This window comes from Ambystoma mexicanum, chromosome 5p (genome assembly GCF_040938575.1).
Source record: "Ambystoma mexicanum isolate Mex_15411 chromosome 5p, UKY_AmexF1_1, whole genome shotgun sequence".
Classification (NCBI taxonomy): Eukaryota; Metazoa; Chordata; class Amphibia; order Caudata; family Ambystomatidae; genus Ambystoma; species Ambystoma mexicanum.
The window spans coordinates 892492460-892518820 of record NC_090930.1 but is presented as its reverse complement, the minus strand read 5'-3'; the positions used below and the strand labels follow the sequence as shown (position 1 = coordinate 892518820).

The 26361-nt window shown below is 46.8% G+C and overlaps 1 protein-coding gene across 3 annotated transcripts in view; it reads right to left on the bottom strand.

Moving 5' to 3' along the window:
- TNS3 (tensin 3) overlaps positions 1-26361 on the bottom strand; it is a 1168488-nt gene that overhangs the window by 984813 nt on the left and 157314 nt on the right. For 2 of the 3 annotated variants that reach the window (XM_069613334.1, XM_069613335.1), the window contains exon 1: positions 14049-14469. The exons of the other annotated variant lie outside the window; for it this stretch is intronic. In XM_069613334.1, the coding sequence (XP_069469435.1) occupies positions 14049-14156 (108 nt within the window). In that variant the 5' untranslated portion in view covers positions 14157-14469. Of the gene's footprint in view, positions 1-14048; positions 14470-26361 lie in introns of those variants that run through there. 3 annotated transcript variants of the gene reach the window in all.

The window sequence follows — 26361 nt, the reverse complement described above, 5'->3', positions numbered from 1 at the left end:
CTGTGGCCTCAACCACTGCCACCTGATCGTCTGTGCGTTCTCGAAGTCGCCCCATCTTGAGTATAAGAGTTAGCGCCTATGTTCTTTCCTGACAGGATGGCTCTCCTCGGCTTTTCCGACAAGATTCCGTTGATTATTTGGAGACGGATCGCGAACTCCTCGTTAGGGAATTCGCAACCAACTGCCATCTCTCCTAGGCGGGCATGGAAGTTGTCCACAGTTTCGTTCTCACGTTACCTGGCCATACAAAAGTGGAATCGTTCGTAGTCGGGATTAAGGTGAGGTTTGTACTTGTTTGTGAGTGCATTCTTAGCGGTGTTGTAGTCATTTGCATCACTGTTGCCAGGGATGGCGTTGAAGAGGCATAGTGCTGCCACTCTGATGTTGAGAAGGAGGAATGTGTGTTTCTTTCTGTCCGCAGTGATTTCTCTGGCATCAAGATGCATCTCGAATTGTTGTAGCCAGATTCCTCAGCGAATGGCCGCCCCTGTGGTGATTGGGTCAAAAGGCGCCATGAGGGTGGTGAGTGCTGGGTCTGGGTGGTCTGGGTTGATGCCCCTTCTAGCTGATGCACTTGCACTTTCCCTTGAGGGGCTCGTATTTGGGCTGGACAGGGTCGCATCGTGGTGCTATGAGGTGGGCTGCAGGTTATGCGCAGGAAAAATAAAGTTTCTTTCCGGTGCCGGTGCGAGCATATGCTTCTAGTGGTGTCACAGCTGCGAGAGGCGGGCTCCTCTCACCTGATGTTTCTGTCACTTGGAGCCCATTACGCTCCTTAATGTTCACTGCCACATCCTGCTCCTTCGTTTGGAGCTGGTGCCATCCTGTGCTTTGAATGCTGGATTGCTTAATTTGCTCTTTGCAGGGTGAGCGCAATGATAGACGACCTCCTGCCACTGGAGAGTTGTGGGAAGTAGAAGAGGTCGTTCACCTGTGTTTGCGAGATGAATTCAGAAAGTTCAGTGGAGCGCATAATGTAGCGTGCCCCCAGAGTGTTGCATGTGGCGCGCATGATGAAATGGAATGCTGGAATCCCCATGGAACGTTGGGGGCGTGGAAACCAGGTCTCGCTCTGCGCAAGGCATTCATTCATACGCGTGCACTGGTGATACCGCGATGAAGCAGATTGTCGGAATCCCCATGGAATGTTAGGGGTCTGAAAACGAGGCTCGCGTTCCGCGCGAGACGTTCATACACGTGCACTTGAAATCTGTGTATTAACCGTTCTGTGGAACGCTGGAGGCCTGAGAGTGAGGCTTGCGTGCTCCCACTTAGGAGCAGAACATGCACCAGAGCGGGATGATGAAGGAGGTAAGTCTCTTTGATGTATAACATCCGAAACTGCAGCCGCTTGCTTTCACTGGCTGCTCTTACCGGAATGCTGTGACTATGCTCCGGTTGATAATGCGGCGGAGTCGGATATCCGTAACTACCAGTTCCAGTGATTCTTTTATCTCAGGCTCCTACCCCCTGACATGTGACCTGGTCTCTCCTGACACGTGACATCACACTTTGTCCCCACGGATGTGGGTTTGCCACTTTCTGCTCTGTTGATGCCTGTAACTGCAAAACAGCGTATTAAACTCCCCTCAGTGCAGCTTCCCACTCCGGAGCAGACGTGTATGTGTAGGCCTGCACTGTATCGAAGCAGGCTGCACTGATTGTTAGAGGTGTAAGCATTTCTTTATGTGGATTGCAAAATCATGGGGCATATCCAACTTGGGGCATGGCTAAAGGGTGGCGAGGGAAGCAGGTTCCCCAAATTATGCATTAGCTGATCCGGAAAATGTAGCATGTACTCAGGTGGTCTGTGTGCAGCCAGTATGCATATGGTAAATACATTTCTCTGACTCAGTTGGTAAATAATTCATTGAACGTAAATCACACTCCATCTAAAAACAGTTCCGTCAGGGATTAATTCACCCTCATTCTGTAAATAAATCACCTATGAGAAAGGGGAGAGGAACAAATAAAACCAATGTTCCTGCCTGTGCCTGCTTCGCATAAAATCAAAGAGCATTTCGGGAACATAGGAATGACCACATATTGTATACACCAACATTATCCATTCCCTCCGGGAGACACTTGTACAGTCCTAGTTTTAACTTTGCATTTTGGGACTTGTGGTCCTGGGTTTACAAGGAGGAAGGATAGCTCGGGGACAACGCGTTTGTCTTGGAAGCATGGCAATGTGGCACAACACAGGTTTGATCCCGATCTCGCTCTTAGAAACCACTTGCTGGTATTAAGCGTGTTATAAAAGAACAGTAACATAATAAAATAAAATATAATGGGAAAATCCAGGAGTACAAGTCCCAGAATCCACATTTAAAACCAGGACTTGACCAGTGTCTTCCGAATGGAATGGATAATAGTGAGAGTGAGTCAAGGATGTAACCATTCTGAGAACACAATGCAGAATGGGCTTGGTGCATATTTCATTTGTCTCAACACTCACTAACAGTAAAATGCTTCAAACCAAGATCCATATATACTAATTTGGACATCCTCGGCTTTCGAGTATGAGGATTGCGCTGTCCTGATTGAGCAGAGGAAAACTTCTAATTTCTTTAAATGCATTGCTTTCATGGCTTGTAAATCGATCCCTCGGATTAGCCCAAGTCTCCTGGCGTGCACTTTCAGACTCCTGGCAGATGTAAAGCAAACATGACAACATAGGCATATTGCTGGGGTACTGACAGTGCCCTGGGTAGCCCTGGCCCACTTTAAGCCACATCTAGGCTCTCAATTGGTTCCTTGTGAGTGAGTGTCCCATAGAAAATATGGGTGATTGTTACAATGTAGGTACATGTCTGCAACTGCGAGTGCACACCCTCTCACAATGTTTGTAGAGAGATTGGTGACTAAGGGCCTGATTCACAGAACATTTTCCTATGGGATTGCGCCATTATAAAACACTTCCATGAATCAGACCCTAAATCTTCATGATAGTTCCAGTGGAAATTCAGTCAATGGCGAGCCTATGACCAATACATTCACCCCAGATCAGTTGTCGAAGTGGACGGGGCGTTGGGAGTGGTGCTCCTCTACTTTTTAAATTACGTTTTCCTGTTTCTATACTTTTATTTTAAAAAGAAACCGTTCTGGAATGGCTAAGCGAGACCACTCTGCTTTGGAAATGGAGCCTGAGGCAAGCAATTCCATGTGTTGGGTCTCAGCTGGCGCTGAGCACGGTTGCTCTTGAGACACGGAGGCAGATAGCTTAGTGGCTATGACCTGGAAGTGAAAATACAGCAAGGTAAGCCTAGGCCCTGCCGTGATCGCCTATGACAAAAGGACAACCACAATCTAAGTGCTGGTCTGACCTACTCGAAGCAAAGAGTGCGGGAAACAATGCAAGGAGATTGCCACCTGTGGCAGGAGAGATGGGGTATGCGCAGACAGGGGCGTGACATTAGTACCTCCTGCTACATACATGTAGATAGTTTTTTTTCTAAGTTTCAAAATTATTCATGTGTAAATTTCAAAGCCATACCATGTAAGAACATTATTCTGCGAAGGAACTAACATGTTTATTATTTGTTCTCCAAATTGGCGAAACGAATATCGATATTTAACAGATGTACCTCAATACCAACAAACACAAACATGCAAAGTCACACACTCACACATGTGCGTGAACTCTCGGAAGCACACACACACACACACACACACACACACACACACTCCCATAATCCACTGCTTCCACATTACATTGACGTCAAACCTCGGAACCCTGAACATACCTGCGCACCCGCACAAAGCTCATGTCTGCTGGATTTGTACAGCACTAAGCCGGCCCGTAGGGCATCCCGCGACTTCGCTCAACTTTGAACCAACCTGTGGAGCGGGAACCAAATATAAACGAAACTCTTTCGCATCAGAAAAGGTACTCGCTGGTTTCACAATGACCCAGGGAGTTTGCTCTACACATCAGCTGCTACACTTGAGGCTGGCCGTCAGGGGGTGGGTGTTGGTTTGAACAGTGCTGCTTTAAAAGGAGTGATTCCTATCTTAAGGTGGACCATGGGCCCCCAATATTTGAGAGTGGGTAGACTGGTATTCTGAGAGGGTTTGGGGTTCCTTCTCTATGATTGTATAATTGGTTATTTATAACATGCTTAATACCCAGAGGTTTCTAAGCACAGACCCTGAGATTGAACCTGTGTTGCTCTGCGTCATCCTGCTTCCAAGGCGAGCGCTTTGCCCCTGAGCTATCCACCCGAGTAAACTCTACTCCTGACCTCTTATGTTATATTGACTTCTGGCGAGGGAATGCTTACAGTTAACAAAGCTCCATTGATAGGATAAGATATGATAGGTTATTTATAATGCGCTTAATACCAAGAGGTTTCTAAGCACGGACCCGGCGATCGAACCTGTGTTTCTCCCTGTCGTCTTACTTCCCAGGTGAGCATGTTGCACCAGAGCTATCCTCCCGAGACAAAGGGAGGATAGCTTGATTGGCTCCCATTGGCTTGAGGTAGGACTTGCAGTTTACCCGGCGGGATTACTGCCAGCGCAGTTTTCAGAAGTGCGAGCGCCTTACTCGCATTACACGCAGGACCGATGCAGGGATTAATAACAACACAGGTAAGTGCCATTTTGGCACGTTCCTTCCCGCTCCCTTGTAATTGCGTCAGAGTTGGCATTTATGGGGCAAATAGGCCTCCCCAGTGAGCCCATGTGGGGGCGCACTAGACTGTGAACTAGAATGTTTCTATTGTAAAACCAGCATTTCATATGTGTACTTATAGGGCAGAGTACTGCCTTGGCCGCCTGTATTTACACCCCCTCCCCAAAAAGACCAGACATACCGCTTCATGCCTCTATTACCACAGCCCTTTGCAGATCTTTGATTTGAGTTTTTATGTCACAGCCAGTGCTCATGGTGGCAAAACAACCCCAGGTGAAGGCTGAGAGGAAGGCAAAGAGCCCACATAGTCAGACAGACAATTTGGTGTTGGAATTTCCTGTTAAGAAATTCGGAGGCGTTGCTCCCACCGGGTCGCCAAGGGTGGACTGGGAACCAAAAGAGGCCCTGGAAATCATTTTCAAAGTGGCCCCATATTACACATTTTGAGCATGTTCCTATGAGAACATTTGAAAAAATAAAATAGGTAATCACACAAAAGAGGCCCATGGTGCAGAGGTGCACGGGCAAATCTCCAGATTTCCCTGTGGGCCAGTCCAGCCCTGCGGGTCGCGTGGACAAATACCAATAGTTCATTGCTATGGCATAATTGGCCTAAAGAAAAGACAGTCACCCTAGAACCATAGCCACGTGAAATGCTTTCTGGACCCCTGTGGCCCCCCCTACAGCTAATGGAATTGAACCCACTCATTTTATGGCATGCACCACAAGTGAACTGTCTGTGGTGATAAGAAGTGGGATATCAATGCCCAAATAAATGGCACTTCTTTTATTGACCTTGAACAGATGAAAGCCTGAGTTGGCCCTGCTGTTTTAAAAAGGAATGACTGGCAAGCTAACAACAATGTTTCCAGCAGGTTCCATGTAACTATCCTGATACTTTGCAACTTTTGGTAACGGATCTCCATCGTTTATCCCATCCTCAGAACACTGTACTCATTATTTCGGGGACAAACTGCATCTTTTGGGGCAGTTACCAGGTGTTGCCATGGCGCACACAGATGAATTCTTCCAAGGACCTAGTGTCCATATAATGAAACATATATTGCCCAGACATGCATCAGAGTTGGTACTTTAGATGTGGTAGCACCCAGCCCCAGAGGCGTTGCTAGGGGGGGCTGAGGGGGATATAGACCAGGGTCTTTTGGTTGTAGCCCCGGATAGGTCAGGGGCTACAACTAAAAGTCTAGCGATCCCCTGAGTCCCGACAGTCTCAAAATTAGCATAGCCCCATATATATTCCATTCCTAGCAACACCCGTGTCCGGCCCTCATCTTGGAAGTCTGGTAGCAGTCGGGCAATCATAGCCTCGAGATCAATTTCCACAGGTTAACAGAAGAGAACTATTGTGGCAATAGGAGCAAGAATTCTGTCTCCAACGCTGACTCGCTGTGTAAGCCTGGGAAGGTCACATGATCATCCTTGGCCAATTGGCCTTCAGAACTGTTGTGCTGTGGCCTCCCCTGAGGGGAAGTATCTTCACACCTATATCTGTCCCAGAAGTACCTTGGTTGATCAGCACACTGGAGGTGTTCTTTTTATTTGGAAGGTACTTTGCAAAAGGTAAATTAATAACACCATTTATGGCCAGTGTATTGCACCCCACAACTTTAAAGCAGACCTTTGAATAGTTGGCAATAGAGGAAAGATTGTTTTTTAAAAGCCTGAAAGGGGATTCACTACACTATGTGTCTTCTCGGCATGACAATGTTATAGGCAATATCATATGAGGTGCAGTGTTGATTAGTAATAGGCATTTCAGATGTTAGTTTAAACTGATAAAAATGTATAAAAAAACCTACCAAAACAAATGTTTGCATTTTAGGTTTGAATCGAGAAACCCAGACATTTTTAACTTTGCAGCTAAACCAAGATGCCAGAGACTGTTCTCCTACCTGCACGGCTGCACTGCAATGCTCTGTTGGGGAGAAGGGCCCAAGATAATCTGAAACACTACTTCATTTTCAGCGATGCAAAGAGAATGTTGTAGTGAGGGTGTCTACACCCCCCAGCCCAGTAAACCACCAAGGTGACAGACGCCACTCACTGAAGCAGCCCTATAGACCATAACCAGATGACATCATTGAAGTAATCATGAAGAGGCGATATGGCTGAACACACACACGTAGATGCATTAGACATGAAGCACATGCATCCCTGCGCGAAGCTACACAGACCCTTAGGCCAAAATTCTCTTAGACACGAAGAACATGTTTAAAATCACTAAGATAGAGCTTATTTATCTTATGCAGAAATACTAAACACACAAGAATACATATAACTGTTTGCTTGATGCAGAACACAACTAAACTGAGTGGCCATGTAAATCAATATGGAAGCCACAGCTGCACTGAAATGAATGGTTGGCACTGAAGAGGCTCAAGAACACAGACTGACACTGATTTCACAGAGAAACACAGACCAGGCGGTCAGTGCAGCCATTGTGCATATTCTTGCCAAGGACGCAGAGGGAGAGAAAGTTGCACATTAGCAGAAGAGATCGGACACCTGCATGTAAAATCCTCATAAATGTGAGCAGGAAAATTAAGATTTGTGGTCCCTGCACACGTGATCCGACCCTGGAAGACAAAGCCTATTCATTCCAGCCAGAGACTGTTGTTCCCACCCAACTGAAGACGGACGATACAAAGTAATACAGCGTGAAGTTGAAAGCGAGAGTGCCCTTGCTTGCAGCCAGGGGAGTCAGAGAGTGTAACCTCATTGGAACAGGCAGCCCCCTTGGGCCCTTCTCACCACCCCCAATTCTGCTGGTAAATTTCCAAGGCTGAGAAAGCGCACACTAACCAATTCCTACCCACCTTCCACGCTAGTACACACATTGTTGCAAGACCCAATGGCAGTGTGCTAGCCTGACATGCCTGTATTTGCAACATTTAGGAGGCGGTCACAGGAGGAGCCACTACCTACACACCATTTAGCCAGTGTAAACACTAACCCCATACAGAATATATATATATATATATATATATATATATATATATATATAAACATATATATATATATATATATATATATATAGCATACCTCAATAACCAATCCCATCCAACCTCAGGTTTGTGAAATGTATCATTTGTGTGTGAAATCACTGTGCCATAAAACCTTCAGGCCATGCCTATTACCAGTGAGAGAGTATTGGAAATCATGCGATATCCACTTCTTGATCCCTCTTTAAAAGCTTTTAATAAACAGAGACATTTGTCACATTTCTTGGCTCTTCCATTTCTGAGTGCGAGGGAGTTCCTCTTGCTTGTAACCGGGGATATTAACAAATCCTCCGCCCGACTTCAATGTAACTGCTGAAGAGGCAATGGTGAGTGGGCAATTGATGACGTTAAAGTCCGACTATAACCTCTGGCATTGCTAATCACCTGACTGACACACCTCATCCTGAGCGTCTACGTCACTGGCGATCATTGTTACTAGTTGTTCTCTCTGCCGTGAATGTTTTTACATCTCGAAGTTAAGGAATATATTGGGAGAAGCCTAATACACTACATTTTACAGTTCACAACAAACCCCGCCGCCACCTAAAGACAGCAATAAAGCACTGCTAAGGAGTGTTAATGCATCCGTCATCAGCACTAGGACTGGGTCATTTCTATTTCAAAGCCAAGCCCCCACACTAGAGAAGCCCAGCTGTTCTGCCAGGCCGCCGGATTAGGAGGCGTGGTGGGCCAAGAAGGGTGGGGCACCAGAATGGGGGTGGACCACAGGAAGGGAGGAGCACCAGAATGGGGGTGGACAACACCGGGCGGCATGGGACGTCACCGGCAGGCACTGCTGCTCAGCCCCAAATGTTGGTGCCAAAGGTTCCTGGGCGTGTATAAAGAAGAGAGGCGCAACATGCGCTCCCTCTCTTTGGCCCTGGCTGGAACTGGTGAGCTACAAAGGCTGCATTGTCTGTTTTCTTTTCCGGTGAGTTTCAGAGGTGGCCTAGTGCCGCAATCAGTTTGAGACCTTGGCAGAGCTGCAGTCGCAATCCAGTTGTGATTCAAATAGCAGCAGGGGATATGCGACGTCGGCGGAGCCTGGTCGACGGATGTGGCGAACGTGAGAGTGTTTCATTGTTCACGTGCACAATGAGACAGTAATCTAAAATTCTTGTAGATCTGGAACAGCTCTGCAGATGGATTAGGCCCTAATGCTTTTTGATGATGTAGGAAGGAAGGCCTTTTCATGCAGGAGGATAGTAGCATGGTAGACCTTTTGATGCCTCAGACAGGCATTTTGTCCTGACAGCTTTTGGATTTGGCCAGCAGCACTCGCGTGCTCTGTTTGATCTGAGTAATACCGACAATTCAGAGGCAAACCATAGGTTGACTTTGGAGGGAGGCCTGAGTCTTTTTTGGATAACAGGGGTAAGGTTGTCCTAAGTTTTTAAAGTTTGTGGTGGAAGTTCTACAAAAGTAATCAAGTGACCCAAGGGGAGCCAACATTCATATTTGCCAGGGAGTGTCTGCACTGTAGGGCCGAGTAGCATGTATGCCGAGTACAGTGGAAGGCCAAAATGTTTTTTGGGGGGGTCTAGAACATAACTTTGTCTGGGTTTGGAATATGATACCAGTCCCTAGAGACAGCCTGTGCCATAGATAGTGGGAGTTAAATGTGGCACGAACGAAAGGGTGAGGAAAAGCTCTGGCATTTGTATGGGCAGACCTGTGCATTCGAGATATGCCCCGTCATTGTTTTTCCAGTGGATGCCCAGGCGAGGGATCTTCCGCTGTGTCTGCATTCCTGGGCACACACAGTGGTCACCAGATGGTTAGGGAAGGTTGCAGAGAAAGAGCAGGAGACACTTGCTTCATGGGTCTCATTGGAAAGTAGCCTAGTTTCCCATGTGATGCTTGCCAAGATCTAACAAGCCGAGATAAGAGGAGAGAGGGGTCAGATGAGGGGAGATGCGATAAAGATTCACATATGGCCATGCCAGGATTGCCTCCAGCATGTGACCTCCAATGCCCGTGGGATCAAGGAAGTCGCGCCATTTAGTAAAAAGGAGGGGTCGCTTGCTGGTTAAACTGTCTGGTCAGATGTCAGCATCACGGAGAACAAGTAGCACATGAGGGGTATTTTGCAGGTTTAATGGGAAGGGCATCTACTCGTCCAGAAAGAGTGTGGCATCACCAGTTGGGCAATTGATGGTGACAATAGTCCAGACAGTAGGAGGGTCAACCAGGATTTTTGCAAACCAAGCTTTGAAACGAGGAGACACGCATGGCATGGATCAGCGGTAGGGACAGCGTGACACACCTGCATCTTACTCCCCTCTGGAAGCATTGTGAAGTTATCAGGGAATCAGTTTACTCTTACTGCAAAAATAACTATTTATGAGTCAACCAATAAGTCATGGATGTTAAACGCATTCTTATTGGCTGAGCAGGCCTTAAGGGTAGTAATGCTAAATAAGGCCCAGAAAGCCAGGAGAGGCATAGGTCATTGAGGAGAGATGTTGTTCGGAGTGTGGGGTGGAGTAGCAGGTCGAAGCAGTCCCAGCTGAGTTTGTACAACTGGGCATGGTGTGGGGGGCTGAGGAGATGAGAGGGGAAGGGCATGGGAGGGTGAAGAGGACCCAAGAAAAAGATGAGAAGCAGCAGGTGTTCGCCAGAAGGACTGGGAGGATGGAGTCAAAGATGAGGAGGTTTTTGTGGCTGTCCTGTGCCATAAAGGTTCCATTCGTGTATGCATTAATAACAAGTTTAAGGTGTTGCTGTGTATTGCGTTGGCTCTGCCGTCTTTTATCCCCGTTCACATCCTTATGTTCTGCAGAGGAGAGAGTGCTGCATGTGTGGGCTTCCCAAGCTGATGGGGCGCAGAAAAATCTAGGGCTATTTAGGACTCTCTCCCCAGAGGGGATATGGATGCAGGAGCCAGCCACGAGGAGGCTCCGGTGACGTTTCAGGATTGGTCGCTTCGGGGATTTCTTGGCAGTTTTGGTTTAGTGTGAAGGGAAGGAGGTGATTTACAGCAGGTGAGGAAGATATCAAAAGCAAGATGCAAAATTGGACATGTGGCATCCTGTGACGAAGAACCACCTGGTGATCCTATTGCTGGAGCACCTGCCCACCCCACGACCCTGTTCTCCACCTCTCTCTTTCTCTCTCTCTCTCTCATCATTTGCCATTTGCTCAATCATTCTCTCCCCCTCTCCATCTGTTCCCCCTGCCTGCCCACCCCTTCCCCCATCTCTCTCTCGGTCTGCTACCCGGACATTGCTTTGCCCATTTTACATCATACATCACCTACCAGACATATTGTGCAGCATAAAAAGCAGCACATGCACATCTGTGTTGGAAGGCCAGTGGGGTGTGCGTTATGCCTGCCAGAACAAGGCCAGTGCACCAAAGAAAAAGAGGGAAAACACTCCATTGCATGAATTCACCTCATATTTTGCAAACACCAGGGGTCTAACTTCTAGAATGTTTTGCGTGGTGTAAACTGACTTTGTACTGGTGCAAAGTGATTTTGCACTGACAATAAACACGCTGATTTCACTTCATATTTTGCAAACACCAGGGGTTTAACTTCTAGAATGTTTTGCGTGGTGTAAACTGACTTTGTACTGGTGCAAAGTGATTTTGCACTGACGATAAACACGCTGATTTACAGAATAGTGCACAGTGTATGTTTGCAGTTCAAAATCACTTTGCCTTGCAAAAATGCACTTTGCACTGTTCTGTAAATCACTTTGCACTGGAAAAAGTACTCTTTGCATCGTGAATTGGGTTCATTTAGCGCAGTGCAGAGTACTTTTTCGGTGTAAAGGACAGAACAGTGCAAAGTGTTTTTTGCAGCAAATACTTACTTTACACTGCAAACATACACTTACCACTGTTCTGTACAGGGTGTTTGTTGGCAAAGCAAAGTCACTTTGCACCACGCAAACAATCCCATAAATCAGGCTGCAGGTCTCCGCGGCAGCGCACCCTCCTGGCTGAGAATGTCTTCCTACAGCACAGCGCGGCGCTCTTTCTATTCTGTCGGCCCACCTGCACCTGCCAGGCTGCCCTTTGAAGCAAGATTACCCGCGGCAGGCTGTCGAGGCAGCAGGGCATGCCACTGGGCTGGCACACGGAAGGGGTGGCTGCTGACTGAGCCTGGAAGCTGCTTCACGGGGAAGGTGGCAATGCATGGCATCTTCAACCTCAAGACGGACTCCAATCACTTCCACCGCCACAAAGCGCCCTCTGCAGCATGAACTTTATAGTTCTGTGGACGTGTTCACGTGCACACGGCTGATTTTGCAATTCCGCGTGAGAATGGGCCTGGATTCAGGTACCCGTTCCCTTTTTCGCTCCCCTCCTCAGACACTGCCTGGATGCCATGAGCAGGGGGCACAATATGCCATGCCAGGCACGTCTCAGTGCTAAGGAGTTGAGCATGCGCAGAAAACAAGCCTAGTAACATAGCATAAACAAGCCTAGTAACATAGCATAACACAGCTGTGTGTTGTTGCATGCACTCTTGTTAAAGCAAAGGCATTTGGTGAATTGATCATTTTAACAGCATTTAGCTCGAATGGGGGGTGCATGAATGCTCATTTTGCAGGGGGCCTCACTAGCCCCACCTGCCGGCACTAGACTCGGAGCCCGGCGCATGCTGATATTTTCATAGGACAAAAGCTGCCTATGCCCCATTACCTTCAAAACCTCCACAACCCTAAAATCCTATTAAAACATCCCCTAACCCCGCACCAGTGCCAGATTATCCATTAGGCCAAGTAGGCACCGGCCTATGGGCCCCAGTCCTTTGGGGGCCCCATGACAATGGATCAAAATAAAGCGGTGCAGAAATTAAAAACATATTAGGAGATGATTTGCAAGGGCGGGCGACATTTCGACTGCCCAGGGGCCTCCACAGGGTTTAAACCGGCACTGCCCCGCACCCCGCTAAAAATGCAGCAAACAACATGGGAGGAGGGCCCTTTGCCAAAGGATCTCTTCCCCGCAGAGGACTCCTGCTGTCGCAATGCTTGCCAGTGACCCAGCTCTCGCACGGCTCCTTACCTGGTCAAGCTCGATGTTACAGGGCACGCCGTTCGGCCAGTTCTTTAAGCAAGGATAAGTCTGCACACGCACATGTGCACACGCCCATCAGAGACCACGCTGCAGCGGATATGCCACCTAATTATCTGCTCTGGGTCCAAAATCGCTCACGAATCTATGATACAATGTAACGATCGTGCCTCGTTACCCCAAAACCTGTAAGAGCGGGTAGTGTAATTTTAGTCCAAACTATTAATAGAGCTCACGTTTCTGTGGTTTGGGCCATTATTATTATATTTATTGAGCGCGGACCTAGCTTCGAGAAGTAATGGCGCAATTTACAGAGATGTACAACAAAACAGATATACAGCAGGGGGCAGGATACAGAGGGGCACAGCAGTACCGGGTGCCGGGGAAGAGAGTGGTCGGCAGCGTCTAGCGAGTCAGGTGACGCGAGGGGCGACGTGATGGCCTAGGTGTTGAGGAAGCAAGGAGACGGTCCATTAGCTCATCACATCGCCCGTTAACTCGTCATTTCCTCCTTTGATGACCAGCTGTGCTTATGATAAAAGGTGTATTCTCTTCTGATTGGCCCTACATATAACGGGAGCTGCACAGTGTTATGAGGGGTGTTCTGAAGCTTCTAAGCTGTGCTCGAGGAACTTTAGCCAAACACGTACACGAATACGTCTGTCATTTCCGGACTGAATTGTGAAAATCGGCCATTTTACCAAATGCTATGACAACAGATTAAAAAAAAAAAAAAAAACGTGGGCTTCCACCGTTGCTTGCATATAACAGACAATGTGCATGTGAAGTGCTGCGCTTCTATAGGCGGGCATAAAATAAACTGAGGAAACGCACACGCGAGGCTGTGGGTACTTTTAAAATGTGCGTTTGTCATGTGAGGGGACGTAATTATTTTGCTCTGGCTGAATACTTGGCAATAATGAACTACTCGAATGGATACAGGGCACTACTTCACAGGTATTAGCTATTTCCTGTGACAGCTGGGGAGGATCGCCAAACACGGCGACTATAAACAAAAAAAGTACATATAAGAGGCTGAAAAAAATCCCTGAAAACCGGCGGAGGCGTTTTCCCCCCGCTAGGCCGCTTCCTGTTGTGCGGCTTCGCGGCAGGAGGATGTGTGGCTGTAGCGGTGACTAAGATGTCGGATTCGAAACATGGGATCTGCTGGGCTCTAACCACGACTCTTCCACTCTTAGAACAATTTGCCCGATCCTAAATCAGACACAATGGTCAACATGCCACAAACTGTTATGGTGCCAGGCCAATATGCCCCAGTGCAGGGCAATAGTACAGCGATGCGGAGGGAAAGTTTACCATGGCAAGTTTCTAGTGGTCCGCAGGTCCGTAGTATCACATACCTGAATCATGGCCTCGATGTCCTCCGGCCTCCAGTGCGGCGGCTGCTCCTCCAGGGTGAGCGCACTCATGTCACTCCCCAGCCCGGTCCGACTCGCGGTGCAGCCCATCGGGAACTCCGGGCCGCTTCATGAGCCTGCGAGCGTTAGCCTTGCGGACCAGATGTCGGCCCTGAACTTCTCCTCACCCCTCGCTTTCCCTCTCGGGTCCTTCCCCGGGCAGCTCGCACCGTGCTCTCTGCGCCAGGGAAGCCGCCCTGCCCTGCGCAGGCGGCGCCAGAACGCGCGCACAACTTGCCTCTCTGCCCGGCCTGTCCGCTCGGGCAGGTGCCTTATCCCCGCACGGCCCCTTCCCGTCGGATTCGCCTCTTGATTTGCCCCGTGGGCGCCGCTGACAAGCCCTGGACGCACCCTTCCCCAGCTGGGACAGAGACTAAGAGCGGCCGAACTGCCTCTGCAGCGAGGAAATGCCGCCTTTCCTCTCCCCGATGGGAGGGAGGGCCCCTGGAACACCAAACAGTGTGGATGCAACAAAAACAAGACAACTAATTACATGGAAAACGCCACGCTCGGGGGGCCGGGACTAGGCTCCGAGGTCTCTCCTTAGCACACGTCAGTGGGAGGCGAAAGCAGCTGCTTGAATCTGCCATCACGTACGGGGAACATGGACCCCCTTGTTACACAACCTGCCAACATCTAAAATCAAAGTGGCAATGTCACCATAAGGCAAAACAAGATATGTATATTTGAACCTAACTGGCCCATCATTACAAGGCTACTACACTACACCATATGAGCATGCACTTTTTTTCAGATAAGCAGGTGGATTACACTTGTGAGAATTTCTAAAGCTAAATCCAATTCGAAAGAACTGTTGCTAATTCTCAGGGAACTTGAGGGATCAACAGGTCAGAAGTCCAATATTGACGCTGACAATTAACGATATGAAATCTACTGCATGCCTGGGTGATGTTTGCCCGGTATCAGGCTTGGACTGGCCTATAGAGGGCAATAGGCCCATGGCCAAACCAAAAATGCAAATGCTGGCGTGGGCCAGTTCTTTTGGTCAAAGTGGGCCACTTTTTTGGCTAATGTGGGCCAGTTTGACGAGTTAGATCACTGTGGCTAGTAGTTTTGACCAGTGGTGCTGAATTTAGACTTACTTCTTCCTTCATTACTCAGACCGTTAACACCTCCTTCTCGGATTCTAGTATTCTTGCTGTTAGGAAAGATTTCCATGTATGTGTAATTTTCCCTCCAGTTGTGTACCCCCCAACTTTTCTGCTGTTGTTTAACACCATAGTCTGACTTTGCCAAGGGAGCCCAGCCTTCTGCTGCACTCCTCTGGGCTTTTGCTCACTTTTAATGGGGAAACTGACATGCCCTTAAGACAGTCAGTACTGAGAGACTTTGTTTCCCTTAGTCCTTTCCAATGTTGCAACTTTTCTGCACTATGTAACAAGTGTATAATGTACCTTTCAGTTAACTTTTTCCTGCCAGGTTTGTTTGTTTTGTTTGTTTGTTTATTTGATAGAGCACAACCAAACCCTCAGGTAGCTGGGCGCAAACATTACAAGTATACTTAAAGCTTAGTTACAAGGAAAATTAGGTACGTACATACAGGAAATAACCAAGTTACTGCCACATAGTTACAAAGAGACTAGTGGTCACGTATGGGTATTACAAGATTACATTCAAGTGGGCCAAAAGGTAGCCGATACATTGAGAACGGTAGCCCTAGCAGGCATAGGGTGACAAGTGTAGTCAAGGTATAAGTACAGGAAGAGATAAGTTGAGGTTTAGGTAGGTTAGGAATTGTTGGTCCGTATCCAGCGGAGGACTTTTCGTCTAAATCTAGAGTACGGTTGGTCTGTTCTGAGATCCAGGGGGAGAGTATTCCAGGATTGTGCAGCTATGACCGGGAAACTATAGCCACCAGCTGTGGTGCGTTTAAATCTAGGGACCTCTAAGGTGTGGATGTTGGCAGATCTCATGGGGCGGGCAGTGATTCTCCTGTTTATTCTTTCTACAAGATAAGGTGGAGCTTTGTTGTTCAGACATTTGGATGTGAGAGAAAGTGTTTTAAGGAGGATCCTGTCATTAATCTTAAACCAGTGGACATTTCTTCTAAATGTGGAGATGTGCTCTCTGTTAGGGATATTTAGGGCTCCTCTAAGGGCATTATTTTGAAGTCTTTGCATTTTGTCAATAATATACTTATTGGCTCCTGCGTACAAGGCATTACAATAATCCAATCTGGATATTATAAGTGCATTGGCCAAGGTGATGCAGCTCGTTTCAGAAAGAAATGGTCTACATGCTCGGATCAGTTTGCAAGTGTATGCTGTTGATGATGCTAGTGAATTGACTTGCTTCTTAAGGGTAAGTGTGGAGTCAAGGTAGAAGCATAGGGTTTTGACTGCAGGCATCACTTTGATGACATTGTTGTCAATCTTGAAGGAGGCCTAGATAGGGTTACGTTTTTTTTTAATAGTCGTCTCTGAACCTAGGATCAGTAGCTCCGTTTTGTCGTCATTCAGGCATAGTCCATGGGATGCCATCCATGCCTGAATGAAGAGGTATATCTTATTTACTAAGGCCAAGTCCTCCAGGAAGTTGCCCGAAAGGTGAATAAGGATCTGGGTGTCGTCTGCGTAATTAGTGTAGGTGACACCCAGTCTATCCAACTTGTCGAACAGGGGCTTAGTAAATATATTATACATGGTGGGAGACGCACATGATCCCTGAGGAACGCCGCAGGAGACTTGTATGGGATCAGCAGCTGCTGAGGGGGAGAAGAGTTTCATTATACGGTTAGCTAGGAAGGACGGAGCCCAGGCTATAGCATCACTTGAGAAATGGGCAGCTGACCTAAGATGGTTGCATAAGACTGCGTGATCCACCAGGTCAAAGGCTGCAGATAGGTCAAGGAGGAGTAGCATAACTGATTTCCCATTGTCCTTCAACTCGTCAATTTGGTTCTTGAGGTCTATTAAGGCTGTTTCTGTGCCATGGAGGGGGGCGGAAGCCAGACTGGTGTGATCCTAATAGGTGGTTGGATTCTAGGTAGTCCTGTATTTGCAGGTAGGCTACTCTATCAATAATTTTAAGTAAGAAGGGGACTGTGGTGATAGGTCTATAGTTGGTCGGGATGGAAGGGTCAAGAGTTTGTTTTTTGAGCAGTGGGAGTACCCAAGATTCTTTAAGATTATTAGGGACTAGGTTCGTCTTGAATGATGCATTGATGAGCTTCGAAATGAAAGGGGCTAAGTCTCTAGCTGCATCGTTTATAATTTGGGCTGGGCAGTTGTCTCCTTTGCAGTTTGAGGGTTTTAGCAAGAGTATGATTTTTTCTGTCTCAGTGATAGACATTTTCTTGAAGCTGAAGGGTGGGGTGGTACTGTCAGGTGTGACTAGAGGGGGTTTCTGCTCAGGTAAGATCAGTGAAGCTTTCTTTTTAGCTATTTTGAGTTGGAGTGAGGTGATTTTGTTCAATAGCGCATTTTGTATGTCGGTACACCAGGGTTTATCCTTGGGAGTGTTATCAACCTGTGGTATCAGCGATTCCATTTTCAAGGATGGAGAATAGTTCCTTGGTGTCTGACTTCGACTTAGATATTCTGTCATTAAATGTATTCTTTTTTGTGCTAATTATTTAATTCTTGTACAGTTTAGATACATTTGTTAGCTTCGCTTTGTTCTCGTCAGTAGGCGAGTGGTGCCAAATAGATTGAAGCTTTCTTTTTTGTATTCTTAGTTCTTTGAGTTGGGGCGTGAACCAAGCATTAAGGTGAGATTTCTGTTTGCCTTTGCGGAGTTTGACAGGTGCCTTGGTCATGGCACTATTGAAGATCTCCACTAGTAGAGTGGGGTCTGTGTTACTAGTTATGTTGTTAAGAGCGGGGAGAAGAAGTGGGAGTATCTTGTCCGCTGTAATGTCCTTTTTGCCTCTAGTGGGGAATGGCATTGCCGTAACTATAGTTTTAGGGCAGATGAGGTCTAGAGTAGCAGTGAAGGTAACTAGATAGTGGTCAGTCCAGGATTGCAGGTTAGTATTAGTGATGGTGATGTTACAATTCAAGTCAGCAACCCAAGCTAGGGTCCTTCCTTTAATGTCAGTAGGAGCGGTGACTTTTTGAGTCCGTCCATGATCCTTCAGTAGAGCAGCGACTGATTAGGCATGTTTGTCACCAATGTCGTTAAAGCCCAGATTGAAGTTTCCCAGTAAAAGGATTTGTGCCTGGTCTTTGGTATTATTGGCTAGGAGACAGGTGAGGTAGTTCTCGAAGGTGCCTAATGGTCCTGGCGGTCTGTATACCAGGTGGGATAGTAAGTGTGCAGATATTTTATAGTGGAAATTTAGCTGTAAGTATCTCGCAGGATTGGCAAGAAGGAGAGGTGGCAAGTCTAATGGGAAGATTTGTTTTGGAGATAATGGCTAATCCACCGCCTCTGGCGTTTTGTCCATCAGCTCTAAGTATCTGGTAACCATCTGGTACAGCTACCATAAGGGAAGGTCCTGCAGCCTCGTAGAGCCAGGTTTCAGTGATCGCCAGCAGGTCTAGGTTCTCATTGGTTAGGGTGTCTGCGATATCGGTGGCATGGGCTACCAAGGATCTGGCATTGATAAGCGACCCACATAGTGATAGGGTACTTTTAGGTTTGATAGAAGGAGGATATTTAGTTGTAAGTGTCTTGACTTTTCATGGAGTTTTCAACATGGTGGCAGGATGCGGAGGGGTCAGAGTATTGGAATTGTTATGATGTGCACGTTTGGTAGATAGTTCTGTGGGTTGGGCAGCATTGCATGTGAGGCGTCTGCTGGTACAATTTGTTTTGGGTTCATAGAGGTGGGGCAATCTTAATCTCCGTCTCGAGTTTCTATCCTTGGGTGGGCATGTGGCCAATAAGGCGAAGGCCTTTATGACAAAGAAGCCTAATGTAAGTTGGGTTATCTGAGTACTCAGGATTTTGCTCATGATCATAGACTTGACCAGGGCAAGTCAAGTTCAGGAGGAAGACTATTTGCAAAGCCACAGGGAGACTATTTCCGGTAGAAATGAGGTTGTCACAGGGTAGGCTAGTATACTTTCAGGTGTGGACAAATGTCACTTGCCCAGGAGTAGGCTAAATTAATTTCAAGATAGGCTAGTATCAGTTGCTCAAGAATAGGCTACAATAAAATTCAAAAATATGCAAGTATCAATAGCGGAAAAATGGGCTAAAATTACTTTCAGGTGTAGGCTAGTATCAATTGAGTGAGCTACAATCAGTTTCAGAATAGGCTAGTATCAGTTGCACAAAATAGGCTAAACATAGTTTCTAGGTAGGCTAGTATCAGTTGCAAGAATAGGCTAAAAGAGTAGAGCAGTCTACGTATGCACAGGCAAATGTAAGCAGCGAATGCTTTTTGGATCAACAACAAGGCAGTTTAGAGCCGTCTAAGTATGCACGGGCCAGTATAAGTAGCAAACACTTTTTGGAGCAGCAATGTAGGAGGCATATATTAGTATAGACAGCATATACTGGTTTGAAGCAACAATAAGGAAGAGTAATGCAATCAGAGTGTGCATGGAACAGAGTAGGCAGCATATACTTTTGGTACACAAATGAGAGATAAGGCAAACAGAGTGCACGGAGCAATATGGACAGTCAGTGGGGTGGTATAATGCACACTACCTAGGCACGGCATAGATATGATTTTTTTGCTTTGGTATGGAACATGATATGCAGGCGTAGTAAGAGATGTGTGTGGGCAGCGGGTAGGGTACTGTCCTCAAGGCTGGTGGTGTAGTACAGTTGTGCGGCTGCAGGCGGGATGGCAATGTGAGCGAAAGGTCGGTGCTCCAAGGGAAACCGTATTAGGGAGGTGGTTATGGCATTTGCATGCCATAGGTGGCCCTGTTATCTGATGCTGTAGTTGAGGTGGTAGCAAAGTAGCTGGCATCTAGGCTCTGGAAAGGCCCAGACAGGTCCAGACAGGTGTGGGCCTTATAGTCGTGGGGACTTGCAGGAGGGGGGCCCGGCTGATGACTTTTGGCGGTGCCAAGCGACCTATGAGCAGGCCTGGATTGGTTGCCTAGCAACCATGAAACAACAGAATAACGAGGCTCGCGTCGGCCATTTTCTCTGCTTCCACGAGGCTAATGGAGAATGGGACTGCAGTGGAGGCTTGCATCTGCCGGGGATGAGCCTTGCAGTGGTCAGATTGGGGCAAAGTGATAATTATCCCTGAATCAGCTGAGTGGATGCTTCTGTGCGCTCCAGAGCACTGGAGGGGCCAACTGCTCCTGCGGCTTCCGTTATCAGGTGGGAGCGGAATCCTAGCTGCTCCTGCAGCTTTGTCTACTGCGCGGGCTCCTGCCCGGTGGCGAATGGTAGTCTCCACCATTACCGCATTTGGCATGAATAGGTGGCCTGGCTCCAAAATGGCCATGCCATGAAGTTCTTTGTCCTGTCCTTTGGCCATCTTGCTCCTTTGCCTTCCCCAGGTCGAGTCGACCCGGGCCAGTGCTTATTTGGGCATGCATTTCCCTGCGAAACACCAAGCTTTTGCAGGCTTCTGCATGCCTTGTGTGTGTGCCTCCAGGATGTGGGCCGGGGTGTCTGTCCCCAATACACATCCTGGGTGCCAGAGAGTCTGGAGTGCTGTGAATGCCTGGGACCACCGTGGTCCATGATTGGTCCACGTATTGAATGCCTGTATATGAGCAGATCTTCCATTGGGTCCTCTTCGTTTTGGTGCGAAAGAGATTCTGGATAAGAGAAGCCCCCAAACACCCATACCATGTCGATCCCTGGCGTTCTTACTGAATGAAGGATAGGATCTAAGTATACTGAAGCCAAGAAGCCAAGTCGAGGAACCGCTAGTGACCCGCTGGAAGGTTTGCCACCCTGAACCTGCTGTCGTCCTGTGTAACCCCTCTGCATCTGGTCGTCCTAGAAGGTCTGTGAAGACGCTTCGACCCATTGGAATAGTGGGACCAACTATTCTCGGCAACTTCATCAGACCCTGCAAGTAAGCCTTCTCGGAAGTGTCGCTGGGCCAACCAGTGGGCTGACCAGCTTACGCAGGACCTTTACTCTGTCTCCACTTTTGTTTCGAGAAGGCCCTTGAAACTTGGTATATCGCTAGCTCTGTGTTCATGGCACCCTTACACCAAATTTCATATACTTGGCGTTCCCAGGTCTGAAGTGAGACGAGTGCACCCGAACCAGAGCATACATGGTTACCGTGTCGCCCAGCCTTGATGACGACCTTTGCAGGTGCACTGCATTTGTGCCCCTCTTGCCCCTGAAGCCTGCTGCAGTGAAACTGGCCTGATCCATCCACCAGGAGCAGAGAATCGCCACTGTCCTGTTTGGGAATCCTCGCTGTATCTTTGCTGCTGAAAACCACAGAGCCGCCAAATTGCCGCCATTGAAACTGCAACCGAAGTGGACTAGACTGCCAAAGTTTGATCTGGAGTGTGCTGTGGGTCGGTGAGTAATCGCAACCCTAGCCAGTGGCCCCTTACGCCTCCATCCATTTTTACGCACAAGTGGCCCCTGAGGGCCCCTCTCCTTTCCACTGCTAGTGCAAACTTGCAAACAATTCCCAGCTCTTGGAATCGAATCTGCCCTCAAGTGGAGACCCTGCTCAAATAGTGGGAACCTATTCTTCATTGCCTCAACCACCTTCCTGAGTTGCTACAGACCCTTGAAGAGTCTGGGTTTGCCCATTTGAACTACCACGTGTGCTTGCATAGCATGCACATTTGAGCATTAGGCTCTCCTCTTCTTAGGGATTGGACTGCCTCTTAGGAGTGTGTTGGATGCAGAAGGGACTAAAGACTATTTGCACTGCCTGTTTCCTTGCTCTTTTAGGTTGTGGACTCATGTTGTGCATTAACCCTAACCCTTTAGATGCCATTAGTCTTGTATATATGTATCCAGATAGGATTGTGTTGGCTTAATAACTATTACTGTGATTTGATTTGTATTTTGAAACTCAAAGGCCTTGAAATAAATGTGTATGTGTTTGTAATATATCTTCACCTGACTGGGAGTGATTTACTCTGTGCTCATTGAGGTCTTTCAGTCACCCTCACTCCTCCAGAGTCCTAGACTTGACTGCCGCCAAGCTATCCTGATTGGTCTGGCTTGTCCAGAAGGTTACCCTGTTCCAAGAAACTAGGCTGGGCTTCTGAACCTCTGCCCACCAGGTCAGAGTTCAGAAATCCATCTCAACATATGCCTGCCTAATGGCGGCCTGGATTACGCCCCCGCCCCGTCAAGAAGTATAACCTAGACCCTGCAGTTGCTATTAATTATAGTCTTATTACAAATGTTCTTCTCATGATGTAGATCCTGGACAGAATTGCCTACATACAACTGCAGGAGTTTGAGGGTCGTAATCTTTTGAGGGTCCGTCAGTCAGGCTCCGACCTAGACACGGAACAGAAACTGTATTGCTTGATCTAAATTCCAATATGGTCAATATGATTGACAAGGGCCATACCGCACTGTTGATGTTGTTCGATCTGTCTGCAGCTTTCGATCTGGTCAACCACTCTCTATTGGTGGAGATTGATCGAGGTGGTCGGATGTTCAGAAAGTGCAGCAAGGTGGATTAAGTCCTTTTTGGGGTCTCGGTTGGTGAGATTAGCTGTGGGTGATTCCCTAACTTGTCCCGTGGAACTTAATTGTGTTATTCCACAGGGATCATGTTTGTCCCCTAACATTTTTAATGTGTACACTAGAACCCTTTTTGACCTACTGCCCAGTGCTGACATTAATTTTAGAAATTATGCAGATTACACGCAAATTCTTTTAGAGTTGTTGGGTAATTATGACCAGAATTCCCTCTCAATTAACCAGATGTAAATTCCTTGGTGCAATCTTGGATGGCAGACAATTCGTTGGCATTAAAACTACAAGCAGACGGACCTTCTCATTTTTGGGTCTGGACACCGGTTAAGGAACATGGACTCTCGATACACGCAATTGGTGATCACAGGTTGTCCCATCTTAGATGCCACTTGTGCTTAAACTCTAGGTGTTTATTTTGACACCCATTTGTCTTTCTCCAAACATGTTGATCAGTTGTGCTCATCCTGCTCTTATATCAATAGTTTGTTGAGACAAATTTGCCCATATTTCTCTATTGAGAATCGAGTATTCATGGGGACTGCAATGGTGAATTACTGGCTAGACTATTGTAATAGTCTCCAGGCTGGAACCTCCAAGGCCAAAATGAACAAATTGCAGGTTATTCAAAATGGGGTAGTTCGGGCCATTCCTGGGCTCCGTAGACATAAACATGTAACAGCGCAAAATGCTCTTTACATTGGCTTCCTGTTAAGCACAGGATTATGCACAAGGGCCTAACATTAACGGAGAAATGAATCCAGGGTACTGCCCCTCATTATCTCACTGACCGTCTTCAAAATAAGCCGCGCAGGAGAACATTGTGCTCCAATGACAGCACTTTGCTATGTCAGCCCTGCTTTAAATTAGCAAAGTTTGGTGCCAGAGATATAAAAACAGAATATTAATGGAAGAAGAGATGCCCTGAAGAAGACATAGGGCACAGTAGACCAAGGTCACCACCCAAGGATTTTGTTCCCTCAAACATGTGTTGACCATGGAATAGTTTAATCTCACACATGGTGGCGTAGCCCTGCATTCTGGAATCATTGAAGAATGACAGCTAAATGAATGCCCTTTTTTATGCTGCTACTAATCATTTATTATAGAAACTACATACCTGTATAGAGATTGTAATGTTGTTATAATTTGTAATTGAAATGTGTTGTGGAATTACATATTTTTAAATACATGTTAAATTCCACTCATCCTGAACCAAGAAATTGTCTACGGCAATGTTTTATAAATATCTATGTGTAAAATCAGTGAGTGCCTAATAGGTGGTTTATTTAAAATTCAGAGTTGAAAAAAATCAGATTAATGACCCATTATCGAGTATATCAGAAGTTATGTGAACCGTGAGAGCACGCCCTCCCCTTTTCTCTTCAAAACAATTGTTTCAGTCTTAGACCCTTCACATAGGATTGCACCCCAAATATGTGAGTGTATTCCAGCCCCTCATTTATTTGTAAAACAGCTGCGTTTCCTTTTAGAGGTACTCTACATACAAACGAATATAAACTACTAGCACAGCAATTAACTCTGCAAGGTTTTTTCTTTTTTTGTACAAAAATGAACCTGCCTCGTGCAATATCAGTGTATCTAACTTGTCCCATAAACGCTGCTTACGTTTAGAACTCACAGGTGAAAGCAGAAGCTTCACTGATTTCCTTAACATTTAGATTCGATTTGACTGTACATTCACGCGCTTAGTTGTGAAATCAGTGACCTTGAAATCGAAGTGTTCTGAAATTGCACTGTCACCCTGAAATCCTAGTGAACCCAGAACCACCGCCTCCAACTCCTGACATGCTGGCAGCACCAACAACATCACACTTTGTGCAACCTGCAGTGACGCAGTCAGGGCTGAAGATCTGTGGGGGACAATTTCAACATGATGTTTGGGGGACCCATGCTGGGAGAAAAAGCAGTCTGAGACACACTTTTTTCAGTAAGGGGCTGATGTGGACGAACCAGTGTTAGAAGGCAACGAGGTGATAACACTTCTGTATTTCCAGTTGGAAGAGAAAACGAAGCTTGTAATGCGAGCACTGAAAAGTGCACATTTTAAGCCCCAGAACGAAAATAGAGCAATTAATATTTTGCCGTGTTACAATACTGCTTACTGCCCCCCCTCAAACCCCTAAGCCTCGAGGTCCCTATAATTTGAAAAGGGTGAAAGGCCCTCATTGTCTGTGGAATCACTGGCGGTTTCCAGCTTGTGATGTCATCTTTCTGGGGCAGCATTCCCATTCCTAAGCAATTGGACCAGGTGAAGTTTTTTAATTCCCTTCAGTTTAAGATATATATTCTCAAAATACTGATGAGCCCAGGTAGCAGTGTTTATTTTATGAAAATGAGCCAAGTGACTATGTTCGGGCTACTGCTAACAAAATTAATCCTGTCACATACTTCTAGAGAGAAACAAAAGTAATAACTAAAATACTGTATGCCCAATTATTCTTAAAGTATGAAGGGCCTTATAACGGGTGTGGAAGATGTTTATGGCAGGAATACCTCCTGTGGTAATTATTTGTTTTAACGTACTTTATTATTACACATATTTCAAACAGGGGGTGCTTCTATCCTCTTCAGCCATCTAGAGCCCCTTGCTAGATTTTTCGATACCCGGTGGCCAATGCCCACCACTGCACACACACCACAACACAACAAGCACTTCCCAAAACACAAAGCAGCTACACCATAATGTACTTAACACCACACTGCTTCCATAACACAACACCACATCAAATACCGCAACAGTGTGTACATAGCGTAGGACACTACATACATACTGCACTTCTGGATCACCTCTCTCTATCCTCTTTCACCCTTTCCTCCTACTTGTGCTCACCCCTTTCTTCCTGCCTCTCTCTCCAGTTTCCTTCTCGTCCTTTCCCCTCTCAATCTAATCTCATCCTGACCCTCTCTTCTTTCACTCCACTCTGACTACTCGCCCTCTCCTCTGCCCCACTCACCCTCTTTCCCACTGTCCTCATCTGACGAAATGACGACTGCAGGAGCACAGGGATGAGTAATGGCTACACCACGGACTCAGCCCCACATTACTAATGAACTTGCAGTGATCCCACTCACAAAGGTGAAACGGGCACAGCCCAGAAGGTTTACCTCCCTCACCTATTGCAGTAAAGTGGGCCGAGGGCAGATTATACTTTCAGGAGGGGCATGCAGTGATCACAGTAGCAACCCAAACAGCAATAATGCAAAGACTGCATAATAAAAGAATGTCCTATAATGTTCTATGCAAATATATATAACGTAATTAAATAATCCAAAATGCAAATAACTAACTAGAAAACACAAGCAAAAACCCACCCCTCTAAAAGAACACAGAAAATGCAGACTTTTAGAGAATAGCGTTCTGGGTGATCAGGCAAGCAGTGGCAGCAATGTAACTTTAAAGGATATGCCTTTTCAAGAAAATATGCAAATGTGGGGCTTATCAGTCATTATGGTCCCAAAAAGTGGACAGGTGGGACAAGGCTTCTTAGCATTACCCTGGGTAGTCTGACAACATCGAACTGGACTTCTACACATGATCTTTGTGGTGGAATTGAGTTTGAGATGCAGCAAGTGACGTTGATCCAGGTGCATGTCGGTATCGAGTCAGCTTTGAGATGGGACTCTGTGTGATTCGATGCAGCGTTAGATGGGTTGTGGTTCAAAT